Source organism: Motacilla alba, chromosome 11, assembly GCF_015832195.1.
Source record: "Motacilla alba alba isolate MOTALB_02 chromosome 11, Motacilla_alba_V1.0_pri, whole genome shotgun sequence".
Lineage (NCBI taxonomy): Eukaryota > Metazoa > Chordata > Aves > Passeriformes > Motacillidae > Motacilla > Motacilla alba.
The window spans coordinates 9847570-9870440 of record NC_052026.1 but is presented as its reverse complement, the minus strand read 5'-3'; the positions used below and the strand labels follow the sequence as shown (position 1 = coordinate 9870440).

General features: G+C 39.3%; 1 protein-coding gene across 5 annotated transcripts in view; it reads left to right on the top strand.

The window, feature by feature from the left end:
- Positions 1-15279, top strand: part of TOX3 (TOX high mobility group box family member 3) — a 76299-nt gene extending 61020 nt beyond the window's left edge. For 3 of the 5 annotated variants that reach the window (XM_038147866.1, XM_038147864.1, XM_038147862.1), the window contains 5 exons: positions 6990-7259; positions 8599-8826; positions 10173-10253; positions 11865-12593; positions 13179-15279. In XM_038147866.1, the coding sequence (XP_038003794.1) occupies positions 6990-7259; positions 8599-8826; positions 10173-10253; positions 11865-12593; positions 13179-13196 (1326 nt within the window). In that variant the 3' untranslated portion in view covers positions 13197-15279. Of the gene's footprint in view, positions 1-6989; positions 7260-8598; positions 8827-10172; positions 10254-11864 lie in introns of all 5 variants that reach the window. The other 2 variants (XM_038147865.1, XM_038147863.1) reach the window with 1 other exon arrangement.
- Positions 15280-22871: the final 7592 nt, after the last annotated feature.

The window sequence follows — 22871 nt, the reverse complement described above, 5'->3', positions numbered from 1 at the left end:
TGTCGTCACTGTTTGCATACAGCAGACCTAAGCTGGTACTGCTAATTTGGAGAGAAGCTTCTCATGCCAAGAGACTCATCAGATCAGAGCCCAGATCTGTGATCTGAGTCACACATGCATTGTGATCATGCTGTTGGGTGCCTTGTCCAAGAGGAGTGTGATTCAATATGCTTTAAAGTATGGTAGAAGCTTGGGAGGAAGAGAGAGGAGAGTCTGTTTTAAAATGCCTCTACAAAATGGTGTAAAAATTAAATTATAAAGAAGTTGTGAATTAGGTGGTGCTAAAACAGCAGCAGCAGCCACTCTGGGTGGGTGGAGGCCTGTGACCAGCCTGTCCTTGTCTGCAAGGGCAGAAGGACTTGGTAGCAAATGAGGCAACCAAGAAGCTTGACCTTTCTGACCTGGGTTGGGGATCATGTGAGGAATCTGCAGGCTCACAGGAAAGTAACTGGGTAAGAACAAAGTTCCCAAAGAGAAAACACTTCAGGATAGGGTGATGGGGCATCTCCAGTAAGAATTTGAATAAAGAATTGTAAGAATTTTAGAGACAAGTCCTTAGTTGGGTAGTTGTATGATTTTGACCTTGCTGTTAGCTTTGTGTTTTTCCTCACCACGTAACACAGGGTTTTGGCAGAGACTCACAGCTGAGCGTGCTGTGAATGACTGGGTCCAGCAGAGGCCACAGCACCACGTTGCAGAGGTAGTGAGTCCTGGGACCTGGAGTGGTGTAGGCCTGGCAGGTCCCTGGGTGGTTGGCCCTGTCCCTGGCACCTTCCTGTGTGGAACCACATCTCTGGGCGGTGCTGCACTGCCTGGTGTCACTGTGCTCCTCCTGCCTAACCCCTGAGTGTGCTTCCACAGAAAAGATCTTCACTTGTGCTTTGCTGGTCTCACATTGCACCTCCCACCCCTGTCAGTGGTGCAAGGCAAGCATTAATGTCATTTGCAGTGCGTGCCTTAAACAAGCTCTGGATGGTGAAAATTGTTGCAGGAAACATCCCAGGTGCCTATGCACAAACCACAAAGGAGCAAAATTTCAGGCCTGGGGTAGGCAGGAACAAAATTGATACTTTGCATTGCCAGGTTCCATTATCTATGCAGTATATATGCAGTAGATTATGCAGTATCTTGTGTTACAAGTCTGTGTGAGTACAAGAAGTGGTACCACAAATGAGTGACTTGATTTTGAGAATACCTGTCTTGTATGACTCCCCTAGTAGTCCCCGATGACCCCCAATATAAGGTGCTCAGTTTTAAGGAACAAATCAGTGGGCCCTCAAGTTCATTTGGTTTGGTTTTTTTGGGTTTTTTTTTTTTGGGGGGGGGGGGGGGGTTTAATCTTTTCATGTCTCTTCTACGGTTTATGTGTGAACAGAAGAGTAGAGGGACTGGATGGGCACACAGACCAAAAAATGGCATGTCCTTCATGTTTTTCAGGCGGTAAAATGTGTGTGAACCTCTTGTACCCCAACCCATTTCTTAGATCCAGATGAAGATTTTTTTTTTTTTTTTACAAATTGACATGTACTGTTTCTTGTACACTTTTTTTTGGGAATCAAATTAGGTAACTTTACTTTTCTACAGAGATGTGAAGTGGAACATGGCAGTTTTTTCACTGCCAGAGAAAAGAAGCTGCTGCTTGTAGGATCTCCTGATAAGCAGTTTGACAGCTCTATTAGTGATGATGGTGTGTGTGCAGGGAAGAGGAAGGACACTTCTTCAGTGGTGGCAGTACCAAGTGCAACTGTTTTGTATTCTATTAAGTAAGGATTTAATCTCTGACAGAGAAAAGCATCCTGTTAGTTTGATTTGTTTTGATTGGCAGTGAAGTCCAATCCTGTAAAAATTTAGATTAATGGATTCTTTTATCTATGCTTTACTTGTGGAGAAAAAGAATATTGAGGATTTCTTTTAGAGATATGCTGACATGACTAAAAGTAAAGGGAGTAATTTACAGTCAGGGACAACTGAGGATTTCACTCTTTACATTGCAGTGCATTTGCTTCAACTTAAATACATCCTTTAAAATATTGCATCCGCTTATGTTACATTGACAGTGATGAATTCCTCAGGCAATAGAATATATAATAGTTTAAGTCAACTTCTGAAACCAGGGCACAGTGAACATAACCATAAATGTTGGGTTTTGCTTAGTTATTCCTTAGTTATTTTGGTTGGCAGATTTCTCAATTCCCTTAAACTATCTTGTGCAGTTTGGGGTGAGATCCCAGCCCTACAGCCTCCTGTGGGCATTTCCATGGGGCACTTTCATCAGTCCTCACATGACCAGAGTCTCACTGGAGGTACTGCATATTTTAATGATGGAAGGCTTTAGACATTGATTTTAATCAAGACTTCAGTATTGCTCAAAAATGTACTGAAAAGTAATTTCCTAGTTATATTTTTAAATGTCTTGTTGAATGTTCCCAGAGATTAAAATTATATCAGGGTAGGAATTCAGGATAGAATTACTATATGGAAATGATTCTTAAAATGCAGGGTAAGTAAGTGGAAATTAGGACATCTCTCAATGTAATGGCTGGATGCATTTATCTGTCAAAATAAATACTAACTCTATTACAAGCTATACTAAGTACTGGATGCTTAATGAGTTTCTAACAGAAGAGCAAACTATCTTTTACTAATATAATTTTTTCATTTAGTACTCCATGGTACTTTGAAAAACACCTTTGATAAAACTGTAAAAAATATAGCATGGGAGTTTACACATTCCTTTCTTTTATTTTTATTTTTATTTTTTTTAAGTCTCCTTACTCCATTATTTGCTCTCCAGTGTCTGTTGATGCATTGATATTTTATAGAGTTTTGAGAACTTATTCCTTTACAAATCAACATAAAATAAGCTGTATATTTGTCATAGGCTGTGAGACATGTCCTTTAGCAATAGGACCAAATATGACTTTTATGGCATGGCTGTCTAAAGTGATTAGAATTGTTGAGAGTAGGACAATTTGATGGATGGATATCTTCATGGTTCCTTTGATGAGGCCTTCTATGAACCAAGTACTGAATGTCTTTATAATGTGTGCAACAGGGTGGTATCAGCTGTGTAAGAGATTTTGCCTACACAGTCACCATAAAGTTGTTTTGAGAAGTGGAAAACATTTTGGACTATATTTTGGGTTTTTTAAATCCAGGTATATAATTAGTATCGTAGAAGGGTAAAATTTATTTGGGTTGGAAGAGACCTTAAAGATCATCTCGTTCCAACCCCCTGCCATGGGCAGGAAACCTTCCACCAGACCAGGTGCTCAGGGCCCCATCCTGCCTGGCCTTGAGCGTCTCTGTCCAAGACTTCATCCCCCTCACATTACAGAACTGCTCCCCAATACCTTATCCAAACCCCCTTGCTCTGTGTTTAGAGCCCTTTCCCCCTTGCCCCATCACTGGAGAGCCCAGAGAGGTGCCCAGTGTTGCCCTCAATAAATGTCTCTGTACCTGAGGGGTTTGTAGCACTCATGTAGGATGACAACAGATTGATCTGAGTCAGAGCCATTTCAGCCTGCAGAAGAATTAGACAAGTTATTTCTCTTTTGGTTCTGGTTCCACATGTCATGTCCTTGTTTGATTGTCATGCTGAGTAAACCAGTGGTTGAGCTTTGCCTGACTTGTTTTAAGGTCACCAGGTTTTGCCTAACTTCAATCTAAGGCTGTAAAGCAGATCAGGTTCAATTAAAACTTGATACTGTCTGCTTGAGAAGTTCATGAATTTTTGTCAGAACTAATCTCTTGGTTTTGCTTAATGTTACAAAAATCTTCAGTGATTTTAATACTTGTGTATCACATTTACTTCAGGTAAAGTTTATGCAGAAGAGCTTGTGATATTCTCTGAAATCCTCCCAGTATTCTCAGTGAAATATTTTTGGATTTGTTAGCTTTTCAGTTTTCATATAGTAATGTAATTAGGATGTCTTGTGGGTGCTTCAGTGCACTTGTATTTCCATGTGTGCTTCTGATTTAGGACGATTTTTGTTGTTAAACATTTCTTTGATAAACATCCCAAGCATAATGAAATGCTACTGATCCTTTCTGTTTGGTTTTGGCCTTTGGGAGTATCAGGGAAAAAAATAAGAGTAAAGATAATTGATGGAAATTTTGTTTTCTTGATTTTAGTTCCCTTCTCAGAAGACTTTTGTTTGCTCAGGAGCTATAGGAAAATGCCATGGGCTTTAATATTGCTATGAACTAGCCTCCCTGCCTTCTTTCCAAACCACTGTACACACATAAAAAATTGCTTTGTCTGAAAGCTCTGGTATAGGTATCATAGGTTGTTCTGGGCCACAGCACTGTACCACAAAGCAAAAAATGAAAACCCTGTTCCTTCCTTTTTTAATATTGATCAGCCATATAAGTTATACTGAAAGCACAGAAAATACTTTTTTTTTTTTTTTGTTTTCATACGGACATATGAATAATAAGGGATTGGATATTATATGAAACATTTTCTTTCATATAATATGTCTTATCAGTTTAGTTCTAAATGGCCAGTTACAAAATATTGTTGCTGCCATTCCTAGGTTTTACTGAAGCTCTTAAGATTAATTAAAAAAAAAAGGCTAAAGAAATCAGGAAAAGATACAGAAAAGAAAAACTGAAATTAAGTAAATGGATGCAGAAAACCCACACAAGCATCAGATAGTATCAGAAAAAGGGACAGTTAAGAATTCATGGGCTTGTGTATAAAATTAGATTCTGGGTCAGTTCAAGTCAAGAGAATTTAGTCTCAATAAAATCATAGATGCAACCGAAATGACAAGACTTGGAGTAAATGGTTTGTAACCCTTGTCATCACATTTTGTTGCCTCAGTGTAAAGGCCAGAAAGGCCTGTATTGTGTAGCAATAAAGGGAGAACAAAAGCAAGGCTTTCAGGGGTAGAACACCTCCGAGAAAGTACTGTCTGTACAATAACGAAGAAAGTTAGTTTTTCTGAGAGAAGGTTATTCTGGTCGTCTTCAGCTTTGCTGGAGAAAACCAGCAGAGTTTTTCTTCATGCAATAAAGTAACGTCTGTGAGCTAAAATGATTGGAGTAATAGGCAGAGTGATATCGTTTCACAAAAGACTTTGAATGACTTCCAGATGCCACTGCCAATACAAGTCACAATCAAAATGACCCTGCAGTTAACAGCAGTAAATTTTCACAGAAAGGTGCCCTGAAGCAAATGGGTATTTCAGCCAATAAGTCTGATGTTTTGATCTTTCTGTATCAAGTGCTCCACTTTTGGCACACACACTCATCTCTAAGGAACTACAGTCCTTTTACTGAAAATACTAAAAGCATTTAAGAAGTAGGAAAAGCAGTGTGGTATGGTATGGATGATGAGCCAAGCTGGCAAGGGCTGGGGAAGCTTGGGGAAAATGAGGGTGAGCCCTGGGGCACAGGATCTGGATCGTGTGGTTAACTTGATCTGTACTGGACCCAGCTGCACGTGCATTTTTATGCTAAAGAAGGATTTGTTTCTACTGTATAGGCTTCAGCAGAAAGAGCCACAACTGTCAAATTCAGAATTAATATGATATAATGCTGTAGGGAAGCAGTGAGCTTGCAGTATTTGTGTATAAAGATCTATAAGGCAAGGTGTGCATCTTCTCTAACACATGTTGCTTCTTTGTATGGCCACCCTTGTCCCAGCCAAGGAATGGCTTCCAGGAGCACAGAACCACTGCCTCTGTTGAGGGCAAAGTTATAAAAAGTAAGGGAAAGTCATTTGGGCTAAACTTTTACCTCCATGCTGACACAGATTTTTGAAAACTAGTTTGTACTTATCTATACTTAATAAGAGAGCACCAGGAAGGTCAGGCTCTGTTGTGGAAGTCCAGTGGGCTCCCACAATTGCTGTTTTGTTCTGTGTCATTTCATTAAGGATCATTGCACCTGCTACTAATTGCAATGTGGCTTATTAATAATGAAAGAGTTTTCAAAATCTAATTTATTTCTCATGTTTCTGGCTGTTCAAACAATGACTGTAGATTATTCAGGTTGCTGAATCAATTTGTGAGCTATTTATTCTCTTATTAACTTTTAAAAAAAATCTTCTTTTCTGTTTACATGTTCCTTCATTGTGTATTGATCTGTGTGTGGTCAAAAAAAATAGTTTTCATAGGCAGATTGCAGCTGACTTTACCTTCAGGGTCTTGCTTCTTTTTATTTACAAATGTGGTAAATGTTGTGCAGATGTAGGAGACACAGTTTGTGCCCTCAAGAAACAGTGGAAACCAAACCATGCAAGCGCTTGTGTTTCTGAGACGTGGAGTACAAGAAAAATAAAGTCGGTGATTTGTACATCGATTGCTACTTTCACACGTTTGATTGTTGGATTAAAGATAAAAATGTGCAGTTTTATGTGCTACTTGCCAACAGGGATCTTTAGGAGTGTTTAGGATTACTGGACTGATTCTCCAGCCAGCTGCAGTGAATGCACTCCAGACTGGCAGGGCAGTGTTCTGTGTTTAAAACAGCTTTAAAATCCCACCCAGACAGGATTGGTTTATACCTACTGCTGACACTTGAAATGGCCAAGAATAATTGAAACTCAGTAGAGGAAGATGCTTTTCTCTATATATATATGTATATATCCTCTCATCCCACCCCAATTTTGTTTACCTTCTGACAAGAGTTTGTGTCTCCTCATTTGCAATGTTTTCCTGAATCCTCAGTCATTTTGTTTCCCTATTGTTTGTGTGGGTATTTCTCACTACAACAAGAGAAGAAATGTTTAAAAACAGAGAAATGTAATTCTTAGTCAAAGAAAAAAAAATAAGCAGCTTCAGTTCGGGGAAAAGTGAAGTCTGGGGCAATTATAGTAATTGTTGCTGCCCTTAATTTCTTAAAAATATGTTTAATTCATTAAAAAGGAAGGAAGCAAGCTGCATGTTGATAGTGTTGCTTCTGTAAGCCTGTGAAAATAACTTCTACTGCTACTGCTATGGTAACTGCTAATATCTAACCAATGTTTCCATCTCTTTTAGGATCAGAGTCACACCCAAGTTTCCCAGTACCGCCAGGACCACTCTCTGATTATGAGATCTATTGTCCATATGACTGATGCTGCTCATTCGGGAATTATGCCTCCGTCTCAGCTCACCACCATTAACCAGTCTCAGCTCAGTGCGCAGCTGGGACTAAATTTAGGAGGCACTAATTTGCCACACACTTCTCCCTCCCCTCCTGCAAGTAAATCAGCCACTCCTTCCCCATCTAGCTCTATCAATGAAGAAGATGCAGATGAATCAAACAGAGTAAGTTGTTCCATGTGCTGCAGCAAGCAAGGCTCGCACATCCTCATGCTGGATTTTCATGGATGTGGCAGTATCAGCTCAGCTGCAACGTGGTCATTTAAAACACAAATGTTACAGTAAAGTGGAATATGATTAATTTGCTGATTACTTTCTTTACTTAAGAAGTATCCGTACTACTGTCATAATAATGAACCTAAGAATAGACAGATATATATATTTCTATTGGTCTAATTTGACTCAGATTTTCAGTTCTGTTGAATCTCTTCAAGCATCAGTCTTGGACAGTTTTGTCATTTTGGTATTCTCTGGAGTCATGTAAAGCATGGATGTGTTTAGAGAGAAGTAAAATAAGCTTTCTTCTAACTGAAAGATTAGTAAACTTATATGTTCCCTTAAATAAATCTCTTATAAAAGGAAAAAATATTGACCAAATGAAGAGCAAATATTGTTCTAGGAGTATATGTAAAAGCCTAATTTAAGACTGTTCCATGAAAGGCTTACTCATTAGGTTGATGGAAGTTATACATGTGGAAAGCTCAGTGTACAGGATCCTCAAAATATCAAAGTAAATTACTATCACAGAGATATGTATCATACTACCTATCATATTTAGAGCCACTTGATCCCCTTGTTGCAATCATCTGTGCATAGCTCAACAAAAGAGGGTCCAGGGCACGAGGTCCACACAGGAAGCAGAGCTGCTGGGATCCCCATCTCAGAGGGAAGAGAGGGGCTGTGGGTGCCTGGCTGGAGCACAGAGCTCCCAGTGCTCCCCCACGGGCACCTGCCCTGCCCAGGGAGCCCTGGGGGCCACAGCCAGTGCTCCTGGGCACACACTGCCCAGTTGCTGCTGCTGCTTTTTGCCTGAAGGGTGGGATTTTTCACCCCTGGCCCATGGCTAAGGTGCCAGTCTAAGCCTGGGAATTGGGAAATGCCTCCAAGCTTTTGCCTTTTGAGTCTCAACTGCTGAGATTGGATCTTAAAGGAAAAACATAGATGGCCTCTTCAAAATGTGCTGCAAACTAAATCTTAGTATTTTTATTAGAAATTAGCATTGGGGTGTCCCTTTTTAGGTCAGACTTGTAAGATGTGACTCTCAGAGCCAAGCTTAAAATGAGTAGTAACTACTCATGCATTTAGTTCCAGCAGATCCAATGAGATTATGCTGAGACTAAGTACTCTTTGGTAGAGAAGAGCCTGCACAGCAGGAGTCTCCTAAGAGTTGCCTACATAACAGCTTTATCCATATAATATTACCACTGACTGTAAATATTTTTTTGCAATTTATCTGACTTATTTCATGCATTTAGTGACTGTTCTTGTTCTTACTATTTCTTAGGCTACTGGAGAAAAAAGAGCTGCCCCAGATTCTGGCAAGAAGCCCAAGACCCCAAAGAAGAAGAAAAAGAAAGACCCCAATGAGCCACAAAAGCCAGTGTCAGCATATGCCCTTTTCTTCAGGGACACACAAGCTGCAATTAAAGGACAGAACCCTAATGCTACATTTGGAGATGTTTCAAAAATAGTGGCATCTATGTGGGACAGTTTAGGAGAAGAACAAAAACAGGTAAATTGATGCAGGGTTGTCTCACAAGAAGTAATACAGTAATCCTTGTAAAAAAATCCCCCTACCTCTGCTCTGAGTGGACAACACTACTTGGCTGATGTAGAACTCTACCTCTGTAGAGCTAAACTGAATTTTGAACTTGCTGAAGACCTGGCATCTAATTTTTTTTTTTAAATTTTATTTTTTGGTGAGAGCTGACAGGTAGTGTTAAATGGCTGTATTTGTCTTTAAATTTTAAAGGGCAGTTTGTAAAAGAGCTCAGGTTATAGTGTCCTAGAGTCCTCTTAAAACCATCTTTTGATGATTCCTATTTCAAAGCCCTTGTTTCCTATTAATAAGTTAGAAAAGAGGAAGGTACAGCATATTTACCATTTCCTTTGATCTGCCTTATGAATTTGTTACAAAGCATGTTGATTTCTAACCTTTGAAGCCAATCCTCCGAGTCTCATTACAATGTTGTGTGGGAAATGCTATCTCCAACTCCAACTGGGTACAGAGTGATGAGTTTTGTACTTCCTTGAGGGTTAATCTTCTTCCTATACACATGGAACTGCTGCACATGGATTAAAGGGGGTTAAAAATACCCTTTGTTTGTTCCCAGTAACAGTTAATAGAAGCTTGTATGGGAGGACAGATTCCCAGATGGGACACCTTTTGGCAAGAGATGAACAGTACTTTTTTTCTGAAATACATTTAGAAACTTTTAGTCTGGTCTAACAGATGATAGTGAACATGATTTAAAAGTGAACTTTAAATTTAATCATGATTAAAATACAGATTTAGTAATTTTTGCCTAACGGTTCTCGTTTAACTCAAAGGGATTCCCTCATGCTGGCTTTGGGGCAAGTCCAAGCTCTTTGATCCACTTTTTTTAAAGGTGTACAGATTTTTTTATATGTAGTTCAAATATTTGTTTTGAAAAAAAAAATACACAGGCATATTCTCCTATTCTAGACTACTGCTGATACATTTTGGCATTTGTAATACCCAATTTTCTAATATCCTTGCTACTTGGAGTCAATAAAATACTGTTTTCTGGGGAAGGAAAGAGTGCATAGGTAGTCTTGTCAATCATTGTGCTGCTCAGACTGATGTCAAATAGCAGCCTTTTGTTATTCCTGATAATCAACATAAATTTTACTGCAAGTCCAGCAGTAGCCCTGAAAGTCTGTAACCACCTGCAAGAATATTTAGGACTTTCAAGGAAGAAAAAGCACATCTAACAGTTGAGTGTTTTCAGGGGTTTTGGTCTATGTTTTTTGTTTCTATGCAAGTGATTTTGAGAGCATTCTGGAAAAAAACATCTTAATAGTTGAAGTTGGTGAAATTGTGGTCTCTTTTAATAGGTATATAAAAGAAAAACTGAAGCTGCCAAAAAAGAATACCTAAAGGCACTTGCTGCCTACAGAGCAAGCCTTGTTTCTAAGGTAAGCCTAATACTGGCTTCGATGTAATGCAAGTGAGCTTTTACCAATGATATTGAAATATTTGGGGCAAGGGGGGGGATGTTATGTACAAAAGAAGTAGATTCATGGCATTTCTGTAATACAGCTCTACAAGATGTTGTGCTGCTGCTTGAACCCTGCTTAGTCTCTGCAAAAATAATTTCATCTCTCTACCGGCATACTAATGATTACCAGAAACCATCTTTGTAATTGTACATCTTCCTTGAGCTGTGGAGGCAAAGTAATGCACTCCACCACAAAAATAAAATTCAGTCATGAAAAACATACTGACCTTTTGACATTAATATTTGCAAGCTGTTTGCAGAGGTTTGTTTTTCCTCAAGTGCTGCTTCTCAAAGGACAGGATTGCTTTGCGTGGAGTTGGAGAGCAGTTGTTGTGTGACAAAGCTTAAGTATTTTTGCAGGTGAGGGGAAAGAAATGTGTGGTGGCTCTGAATTTGGAGAGTACTAAAAAATGGACTAGCTGGCAGTGAGCCACAAGGAGTATTTTAGTGGATCCTGAGTTAAAATAAAACCTGTGAAGAAAACAAAGCCCTGCTGTCTTACTTGAGAATTTACCTTTCTAGACAGCAGCACTACACAGGTTGCAGTTCTGTTGCATCTGAATATAATAAATGTGCTTACAGACATCTAAAATATGGGTAAAACATTGAGTGTTGATGTCTTAACTCCTGAGAATATTTTTTGAATGTACAACTGCAGAACATTAGTAAATCATTTGGAAAGTTGCTGTGTATTTTAATTATTGATTAAAAATACAACATCAGAAATTATACATGTGTTTTTGAAAGCTGGGAGATTTCTTCTTGTGTTAAGTAGCTGCGTTTTTCTGTTGCCTCTGGGACTTAGATAATATTCTAAAAGCCTTTAGTATCACAATGCTAAATTCAAGATCAGCAGGAATTCTAAATGCCTTTGAGAGATATTATTTTGTGACTCTTAAGTTCCCTTTTCAAAATTATATTTTTTTCCCCAAATCCATGGGACCGGGAGTACCAAATAACTTCTGGATAGATTGCAGGTGGAAATGACACTCAAAGTCATTGTATCTCATCTTCTCCTAATTAAGACATCCTTGCTGTAGCTTTTTCACATGAGATGGTGGCTCAGGGTAGGGATGGAAGAGAGACTAGTGCAGCACAATTTATTACATTCTCAGGTAAATGTCTAAAGAGTGTCAGTTAATTGCTGTTTGGTTGGTAACTCATGGGGTGGGAGTCTGTGTGCTGCTGACTCTCAAAGAGCAGGGTTTTAAAAACATGTAAATGTGTTGGGCCTGTTCTAGCTCTTTCAGCGACAAAATACATGTGACATCTGTGACTTTCTGGTGTTGATCAAGGGCAAAAGTTATTTTTGTCCAAGTAAGACCTGGAGGAACCATATAGAGAGGCAGATAAAGAGGTGATGCTATGTTTTGCTGATCAGTGATCATTTTCAGACTGCAGATTGATCCTTTCTGATAGAAAACAAACTATGGCAAAGGTCTCTGAGTAGCTGTTACTTTTATTACCATGTAAACAGTAACAATGTTTTTTCTGTTGAAAAGACAATTTATTTCTCTTCCAAACACAGGCTGCTGCAGAATCTGCTGAGGCCCAGACAATTCGTTCTGTTCAGCAAACACTGGCATCCACAAATTTGTCTTCCTCCCTCATTCTGAATAGTTCTCTTTCTCAACACGCGACGGTATCGGCATCTCCCCAAACTCTTCAACAGCCCCTTTCCAGAGCAATTGCTCCAAAACCCTTGACCATGAGACTGCCAATGAATCAGATTGTAGCTTCTGTTACCATTGCCCCAAACATGCCAACAAACATTGCGGCTCCATTGATAAGCTCCATGGGCACAAACATGGTGGCTACGCCGTCTTCGTCTCAACTCAGCCCCTCCATGCAAAGCCAGCAGCACCAGATGCAGCAGCTCCAGCAGCAACAGATGCAGCAGATGCAACAGCAGCAACTACATCAGCATCAAATGCATCAGCAAATACAACAGCAAATGCAGCAGCAGCATTTTCAGCACCACATGCAGCAACATTTGCAGCAGCAGCAGCAGCAGCATCTCCAGCAGCAGATGAATCAACAGCAGATGCAACAGCAACTGCAGCACATACAGCTTCAGCAAATGCAGCAGCAGCAAATGCAGCACATGCAGCACCAGTCCCAGCCTTCTCCTCAGCAGCACTCCCCGGGAGCCCCGCAGATCACTTCTCCCATCCCTGCCATTGGGAGCCCTCAGCCAGCACCTCAGCAGCACCAGTCACAAATACAATCTCAGACACAGACTCAAGTATTGTCACAGGTCAGTATTTTCTGAAGATAAACGATCTTGCAACATGGCTTTGTGTTGATGGAGGGGTAGGGGTAAACCATATTTGGCTGAAAACTGTAAATTGTTGATGGTAGTTATGCAGGGATGCATAACAGATCAAATGATCCTCTAAAGTGTCTATTAGATAGGCAATAAAGAACTACAATGTAGCTGTGTATCATCTTTTAGCTGACTATAAATCATTTTGTTTAAAAGAAAAAATGCTGTTCTCTTTTTCATGTGATGCCTTTTTAATTTATTTAAGCTTTACCTACAATATGTGAATCAACTGGCCTAATAAATACCTGGACCTTATGACTGCAAAATGGCCTTTTGGAGTTACATGCTATAGCCCTTCTTTCTCTAAAAATGAGTAATGCACTTCAAGGCAGTATGAACTCATGAAGCCCTTAAAGCACAGTTGTAACTACCTGTAAAATTATGATTGGATTTCATACAATCATACTTGTATGACATGAGTTAGTTGATGGCATTTTTTGTCATGAAAAATAGAGTAAATCACAGATTTTTGCCAAAGCTCTTATTTTTTTCTTTTTCTCTCCTAAATGTCTTCAGAAAAACAAATGCAAGTAACTGGACGTAAATGTTTGACCCAACTTCTCACTTCATTTCTCCAAATAAACCTGCCATAGTTTGTAAGAAAATATATATTGACATTTACCCTCTTAGGTTAATTCCAATTACAGAACAAATGTGAATATTATATTCTGTGTCGAAGTGATGAGTTTCAGATTTAATACACTGTATTTTTAAAAGGGAAATGCACTTAAATAAAACTGTTATTACAGAAAGCTAAGATGAGAAATGCAAGTTATTAATACGCTGTAAAACCAGTAGAATATTTAAATGAAACTCCACAACTGAATAATCAATGTAAATATTTTCTTTAAAAGTTGTAAGTTTTCATATCATGTGTTGTAAAGTTTTCATAAATGAGGCTTTAATGTAAACACTGGTAACATGAATTATTAATTGCTACATTGCTTATTGTGTTTTTATGCTGTTTTATACTTTTTTATGAGTTATGATAGCAGCAATTAAGTTGTTTGTATTTTGCTTATCTAAAATAAATGCTTTTATCTTGCTATAGAATAAACACATTTCAGTAAAACTGATGAGCTGTAAGTCTTTGATAGAGAAACCAGAAATGTTTCCTTCTGCAAATGCTTTCTTGGACTTCTTTTAACTCCTTTGGATTTTTATCAAACATTCTGGGTGAACAGTACCAATGGGAACAGATCAAGCACTTGGCTCTTGTACCCTCCAAGATGCTCTGCTGCAGAGTTGTAGGCAACTTCTCTGAGGTGTCTGTGACTCCAGAGAGAGACAGCAAGTGCTGGGGTCACAGAACAGCCATGGTGCCCTGTGCCGATGAGCTGCAGGAACAGGGAGGTGAACCTGTCTCTCAGCTGTAATGTTCAGAGATGGAAATCAGCAGAAATTGTTTCTTTGTATCCGAGAGTTCCAGATGTAAACACAGCTACTGCTGTGGGCTTCCCTCTGTAAGCCTCCAGCTCCTGACTTGGGCTGCTCCTGAGCTGTCTGACTTTTATTTTCTCATTAAGGCAGAATGGGATGGAGTGGGGAGGATGGAGGGGGCAGGTCTTTCATATGAAGGCTTTGGAAACATTAACATCCAGTGTGTTGTCAGGTTATTAGTGCTGTTCCTATATTTTTGCTCTGAACAGAAAGATGAGAGCCTCTATTTTCTCGTTTCCCTTCTTCTCCTGCAGTATCTGTGCTGTGAGTGCAGTCTGACCACTATCCCCAGTTGTCTGGCATGATTAATTACAGCATCTGTCCTGTCAGAAGCTATAATGAAGAGGTCTTGATAAAAATTGCAAATTACCACTGGCAACAATCTTAAACTGCTTATGATAAAATGAAAATTAAAAACAGCAAGTGTCAAGCCTGAGCAGAATCCTAATCCTGTTTGAGGCATGGCTACCATGCTCAGAGCACAACCCAAAAATAATGCAATAGAGATCCCAAAAAAGTTGCAGCCAGACTTGAGGGAAGAGGTACTACACCATGTGAGTTTCTTCATAACGAATTCATCTTTCAATATTTCATCATCCTCAGGTACCCTGCTTATTATGTACAAATATTGAACAGCAAGAGATTCTAATTATAAATTTATAGATTTCTTGGAGCAGAAAAAAATCATATATAAATTGAAGCTTTTCATAATAGGTGTTAGTTGACAGCTACCCATGCTCCTAATAGCCTTAGCGTGATATCTAATAATGCCTGGGATGGAGGGTGTTTATTCCAAGTGCAAGGAAGCCTGTCTGCATTAGAAATGGCACGACAGAGGCTGGTTGGGAGAGATTTCGTGTGTGTCAGTTTTAACCAATGTTACGTAACAAAGGAAACCATTTTATAGTCATTTTTGAAACCTTTAGACAAATGTCTTCAGAAATAATTGCTAAACTGCATGTGACAGTAATTGTGTATTAGTTCTGTAATTGTCATTTTGAAGACCTATGAAGTATCGTTGGAAAAATGTCACAAGTGATAAGAGTTAATTACAACTGAAGTCTGTTTTCAACTATTTGCAGCGAGAAGCAGGTGTTATTACACTCATTAAATGGTTTCATAAATCCCGGGTTTTATCACATTTGATTAAGAGCTGCTGAACTACTGATGTTCAATTCCAGGAAAAATAGTTTTAATTACTGCAGGCAAAAAAAAAAAAAAAAAAAAAAAAAAGAGAAAGAAAATTAATCATCAAGCAGGACTGTACACTTTAAATATCAAAATTTGAATCTTGAAAAACTGGAGCATCCCCCTGCTTGCCACAAAATTATATTTTGCATTACCCACAATAGCATATTGCAGAACATCTTGTGTTTCAAACTGTGCAAGTTTGTGTTCATGTTCCCTAAATCTAAGTGAATAACTGTGCTATCATAGGTCATAAATAAAACTGTTAGTTTAAATCGCTTGATATGCAATTTATATAAGAAAAATGCAATAATCTGTATGGTTTCAGTGTCGTGCATGGTTTTTAAGAATGTTTTTCTTCATAGCATTTACAAGCACTTAACTGCTCCCTTCTTTTCCCAAGGTTTCAGATGCTTTATCACCTCGGTTAACCACATTCTACTTTCACATTAACCCAGGTTGACACATGATGAAAGAACATAAGGAGGTTTAATTTTTAGCTGACACAGGGTCATTAGTTTCTAACTTGGAGAACAAAGCCTTTAAATACCTCTGTGCAACATAATCTCAATTTTATATTATCACCTGACCATTGTGGTTTGCAGGACAGATGGATTAAATATCTCAAGTTTAACCACAAGTCTTGCACTGGCTCTTTTCAATGGGGATTCCTATTTGAATGGCTCCTTTTTCATTTCTCACTTCATGGAGTATTTTGCAGCACTGGACTGCATTCTAACCTTTCCCTCCCCCCTTTGTTTGGCTTTTGTTTTGCAACAGCTGTTATTATCGTTTTTGGTCAGCTGTGATTGCTGGAGGCAAAATAGGACCAGATGGTGTTTTGCTATGCATGAATGGCGAGTTAGAGGAGTTTAGATTGAATAGGCCAAGTTTGAATGGTGTCTATGCACCACCTGCCCTCTTCAGCAGCAGCACACACATCATAGGAGCATGATCTGTCTCAGACCTACTAGAATTGGATGGGAATGAAGAGCGCCTCGTTGGATTTTCTCCATATTTATTGATCTTCCATGCACTAACAGCATAATGCAGTACACAGTCAATTTGAGTTAATTGGATATGACACAGCATGTACATGTAATCTATCACTGGAGTCTCCTGGTACACTTTAGGGTTTGCTGCCACAAGAACATGCAGTATTAGCCTGCATTAATAGGCTAAGTGGATGGAAGTAAACCAGGATCATTGTAGGGTTTGATTTGACAAAATATACTGTAGTTTTACAATTGTACCCTTGAAACTGCCAGAAATGCAGTTAACTGTGAACATTTCTGATTTGATAGACGGGGGCTGAGTATTTTGTCACAGAAAAAAATATTTGTCATTCCCACACATTTCTGTGAGGTTTGCCAGTGAAATTTAAACAAATGCAGGGAGCAGCGTCCATAGGGATGGGCCAGTGCCATTCAGAATAATAGCAAAGGGCTGCCAAATGCTTTGGTAACCTAAAACTGGTCAGAGAGGTGGAAGTTAAATGTTACATAAATATAAGAACTATTGTATTGCTCTGTTAAGGCTGACTGAAAGACATGGGGTGTGAAAGACTTGTGCCTGGACGTTACAGAAGCAAATACATATGTTATGAGTAATGAAAGAATATATAACAATGATATATAATACATAAATTGCTTGCATTGTTACAGCAATTGGATGTTTCAAAGCCTACTTAATATGTGACTGAGGGTTGCGATCATGCTCTAAGTTGGCAGGAGCTGCTCACTCGGCGTCTTTGTCTGTGGTGTCAGGTAGCCAAGTGAGCTACTTTATTATGAAAATTGCATCCAACTGAAAAAATGCTAAATATTTTCAAGTGCCTGTGGGAAAAGCTAGGTTTGTATTAAAGGATTTGGTTCTTAAAGTCACCAAGAAGTTAATGCTTCTCAGGTGCATCGGAGGGAGAGAATTTTCGATTATAATACGGAAATCTTTGAGAAGTGAATGTATTGCTTTGAACGAGCTGCTGTGACACTTCAATAGCCTACATTGGAGATTTAGAATGCATTCTGTTTACCTCAGTTAAAAACCAGAAGTGGTATTTTAAATAGTGGGTTTTGTCCAAGTTCTTGGAGCATTAACATCTTCAGGCCCTAAACAAGCCAAAGCAACGGAGAGTTTTCTTAGAAGGTTTGAAATGATATTTATTTTAATCTTCTAGGTAAAAAAAAAGTTGAACAGAAAATTATACTTGTCTTGCAGTTATATGGACACTTCTTCCAGGTATCATTTATTCTCCTTCCTCTCCAGGAATATCTTTATGATGCAGTTACTGTTGGTCTGTTATTTTTCTCCAATCTGGAGCTGCTACATCATTGTACCTCTGCTGGTCTAATTGTAAAAGAGGGGCTTTGATCCAGAAAATAATTTAAAATGAGCTGCTAATTCATGTATAAAGGTAGTAATTTCATTGAAGTGACTACTCATGTGCTCTGTTACACAGTTGCTCAAGTGCTTTTATAGGTCAGGGGTCTAATTGCAAAACATTGTATTTGTTTTCCACACAGATCCAAGTATTTATAATGATAATCAGAAGCGAAAAGTAATCTTACATTTTCTGCATTTTTTTTATTAAATTCTATTCAAAACAAGTCACGGGTCTCATTTTCAAGTACAGGTATTCTAACCTTAGTGCTGGTTCAATGACTGAATCATCATAAATGTGTGAAGAATTACCCACCTGGTGATGAATTGTATCTGCAGTCATTTAGAAGGGATTCTACTGTGCACAGGTCTGAAAACTTCCACCTGGATCAGCAGTCACAGCTCTTGACTGAGCAGATGCCTTAACCAAATATTTGTATTTACAAAACAGAGAAGTAAATACAGGCAAACAAAGTGCCAGGGTACCTGCTGGCAATATTTGTGAAATCTAAAGGGTGTATTTACTGCAGGCTGTTGTGTTTTACTGCTACAGCCCATACTGTACTGATAACAAACATATACATTGCATTAGCACATGCATAATAAACAGTAAGTTAAGTACATGCATAATAAACCCCTTGTGTTACAATTTTCTTGCTGGTAGTTAAAGGTACTTAATCTTGGAATTGGTTTTGATATTCCAGGAATCACAAAAATTGACCATTAGATTTAAAAAAAAAAAAAAAAAAAAAGTAGCTGTACCATTTCTTACTTTTCACTTCCTAATTTTGGAAGTGAAGAATGTTCAGTGTCTGGAAATCAGAACTCACTTTGGAAAATTCTGGTGTATGGACTGTTGATCAGGGGATTATCACTGCTGCCCTGATATGCATGTTTTCATATATATATATATATAAAATAAACCAAATCTTGCACCCTGCTCCAATCTGCTCCCCACCTGTGGAAAGCTTGTCCTGAAGAACTTCTCTTTCAGCCCCCCTTCATGTTCTTCCTGTTCCTGTGGGTCACAAGGAGATTAATAGATTGTGCACATACACAACACATTTTTGTTTTACTAAAGAGACGTCCAGATGGGTGCACTTAATTGTATGTGGCAAATGTCTAAACTATACAGAAACCTAGGCATGCATTTGGGGATTCTGGGGTTAACATGTGTAGGTGCTTTGCTGCACAGACTGTCAAAGGATTTGGTTACTGCTTAGCATGCCTTGGCATTGACAGAATATAGATAGAGCTAGTGATAATTATCATCCTTGTGTAAACAGACTTTCTCCCTTATAGAATGGTGGCAGATAAATCTATAAGAGTTTTGGTCAATTACAGTAGACAAATATATTACAGCAAATCTTGAGCCCGTGGTGAAATACATGTAATTCTGAGTGTCAGTTTATATACTTGTGTTTCTATATAAGCTGGGAAATCTCTTTTTTTACTCCATTTTTCCTTTAACCCAAGGCAAATGAAGTTATCCTTTACTTCAGAAAATGACCAGAACTTGCTAGTGGGCTTGGACAAATTAAACATCCTGGAACAAAAATCATGATACTTTCACAGTCATTTCTGTTGATGTTTCCTGTGGCTGTACTTGGCTTTAAACTGAAGGTGGAGTTTGCTCTAATTATTTCTTTCCATTTTCAAAGCTGCTGATCGGCAAAAAAAAAAAAAAAAAAAAAAAAAAAAAAAAAAAAAAAAAAAAAAAAAAAAAGAGCTGATGCACAATTCTGCATCCCTGCCCGTCCAGCTGCACAAGAGGCAGCTCCCACTCAGAATGGGTGCCAGTGCCACCAGGCACAGTGGGATGTGGGTGCAGTACAGGCTCCATGCTCATCTCATTTCATGCCACTTTGGTGTTAGATGTCAAAGCAAGGTAGAACTGATCATGTCAAAGGGAGCAGAGCAGCCCACCGTGGGCCACTGCCTCCCCTGGTCCCAGTGCCATGGGTGTGCAGCTGCAGCCTCTGCTGGGGCAGGAGATCTCCCGGTGCCAGGGGGGCCCGTTCACAGCAGCCCCACTGAGCATCACACTACGGAAATTAACACGAGCTTTGTGGTGTACTCAGGACTAAATAAGAGCCCATGAAGCCTGTAAAAATAATCCAAATGATTTCAGGATACTGTGGACCAGGGCTTAGCTGAAAATGGACAGAGAAATGCAGCCATTATGAGCATGCTTGTAATTTTTTCCAATGACGTAGGAATGTTTCTTGGAGAAAGAGAATTTGAAGGAGAGGGAGGAACAGCAATTTTCCTTCTGAATTGAGAAAATGAAAACTGTTGGGTGTGTGTTGCTATCACAGCAAAGTGTTTCTATCCAGGCTCAGTCTTTCAGCATGTAAACAACTTCCACTGAAATCTGCAAAGTGCCTGTGCAGAGCATCTGGGAAAATATTTGTGCTTTAAATGCATTAAGCAAAATGATAATGTTATTTGACTTTGGTTAATCAATAACAGAGGAGAAATATAATGCTTTAATAAGCTTCTGCCATACAATACAAAGTCGGTGAAATAAAAACCACTTTGTTATTTTTTAAAATGTGCATAAATTATATTCATTTTAGGGAGTGTGGTTTTAGGGTTTCATTTTAGGCAGTGTGTTTTTTTCCCCTATCGTTATCTGTATATTTTATCTGCAGTTTGTTGCTTTAGAACAACGTATTTGTCCACTGTAGACAAAATATGCACTTTGTTCAATTCCTTACTTGAGGTCAAATTCTCTTGAGGAGAACAAGTGTGGGTTGTGTAGCTGTCAAAAGAGGGTTTAGTGCTTGACCCTAAGAAGCATTCAAAGCCCAGATCTTTCTTTTTTTTATTGCTTTTCATTTTCATTGTTTGTACTTTATACTTAAGAAGGGGCCTCTGCACAGGGGAAAGCCCCTGCTTTCGTATTCACAACCAGCAGCCTTCGACTGAAACACCTCAAAAGCTTTTCACAGCAAGAATTTGGAAACCACTGCCCTGTGTCAACTGCTGGTGCATAATCAGGCTGCACATGGAGGGGCTGGGGCAGGATGTGAGGTGCACGTGCCGGATGGAGCCCAGGCAGGATGGGACGGAGGTGCTGTAGGGATTTGGGGCATATGCATAAAAATGTTCTGGCAGTAAACAGAAAAGGTCTGTAAGCAATGAAGCAGGAGTGTGAGTCCAAAAGGTAAGCTGCTGAATCAATGTAGTTTAGAAGGAACAGACAATAGTTGTTTAACTGGATGCTCACTGAAAAGTTGATGATACACTCTTGTATATCTGTGCTCCAGCAGAAGTTGTCTTACATTCTCTACAGATGGTGTTTATATAGTGTGCACAAGCTCAGGGTTAGAAATAGCCATAAAAGAAGGCCATAGATTTTTTGAAGTTATTCACAATTACTATTGTGTAATTGGAAAGTGTAAGTTTTGCATTACATTTTATTTTATAGAACTACAGTTTTACATATTCGTAAAAGCTATTGCCAGTATGAGGTAACCTAATTTGTGAAAAAATGCAAAATGCTTGTAGCGTTCCTAACTGGACAGGAGTTTTGGTTAACATACAAAAGTAAAGGTGATTTCAAATCCTTTCCATCCACGTTGGTAAGACGGTTGGCCTTATCTTTTTTATCTTGGGTATTAACTGAGTTCTCCAGGGCCATTCCAAGGGAGCCAGGAGCACAAGGGGACCAAACAAACAGAAGGACTGAGAAACAGAAACCTGACCAGTGGAGGAAGGTCACCTCTTTGGAAAGTTACACAATTCCTGTGGGAGCCTGGCTCCCAAGCAGGGTGATTTCAGGTGCTTCCAGGTGGGAGGTGGGCACTGCACAAGCCCTGCCCTCTGCTGCCAAAGGCATGAAACAGAATAAAAGAAAAGGAGATGATGAGAGGATTGGCCATCTATATAAATTGAGATACTACATATACTATGTATTCTGGGATAATTTACACCCTTAAGAAACACTAACAAGGGTTGCTGCCCTACTCAGAACAGGGTCTCCAAATAGGCATTCATGTGGGGAAGCGTGGTTTTAATTACGCAAACCTTCAGTTAATATCTGGGAGCCAAGGAAATGCAAGCGTTCATAAGCATTCTGTATCAGCATCATCTGATTCAGCCAACAAGAAGCATTTCATAGCACAGGAAAATTAAAGTTGAATAAGTAAAAAAGCCTTACAGTGAAGAAATAAAATAGCATTCAGGTTGAGAGTATCAGAAAAACAAAACAAAACAAAACAAAAAACAAAAACAAAAAAACCCCACAAAAACAAAACACAAAACCACAAAAAACTCCCAAAGACAACACTCTCAAAATTACAAAGTGTATGAGCTTTCATGTGTGGCAAAAAATTCCTCCAGAATTGTATTTGTTGCTCATAACAGGCAACTGGGAATAACATGACAGGTTTGCAGAGTCCCTGCAGGGCGCAGTGCACATACAGGCACTGTCCAAGCCTTGTTCTTGAGGGCAAATGTTGCTTTCTGCTTGTTGCCACTGGTTCAGGACTGTCATTTTTATGCAGACTCGAGGCCATGTCATCAGTCTCTGCTGCTTGTTCTCACAGCCAGCCGGTCTCAGCCCGGCAGTGCAAATGGAAAAGTGACTTTCAGGATCCTCACAGAAATTCCCTGGGACAGGAGGGAACCATCCCTGTGGTATGGGACTCTCTGGGCTCGTGCAGGCTCTGCTGAGGATCAAGGGCACTTCGCTGGCTGCACCAGGCATGAGGAAATCAGAATTATGGGTCCCCCGTCCCTGGGAGTGTTTCAAGGCCAGGTGGATGGGGCTTTGACCAGTGAGGTCTTTGTGGAAGGTGTCCCCGCCTGTGGCAGTAAGACAGGAGCTAGATGAGATGACTTTTAAGGTCCCTTCCAACCCACACCATTCTATGATTCTATGATGCTGTGATTCTTTTGCCTTCAAACACCTTCACTGGAAGATCCAGAGCTACTGTCAATACTAATTTAGTAAAGAATTATTTTAATGCACATATAAAATCCCATGTAAGATTAAAAGCCTGGGGAGAAGGAAAGGGCAGGAGAGATGATTTCCAGCCTGTGATTCTACATGTTTGATTGTTTGATGTTTTTCTGTTTCTGACATGGGCTGTTTCAATTGCAGGATCTTGGGGTCAAGGATAGAGTTACAAAATCCCTACTGCTCTTGGGATGGTAGATGTAACATGGCACTAATCTGTCCCTGACCTCTGACAT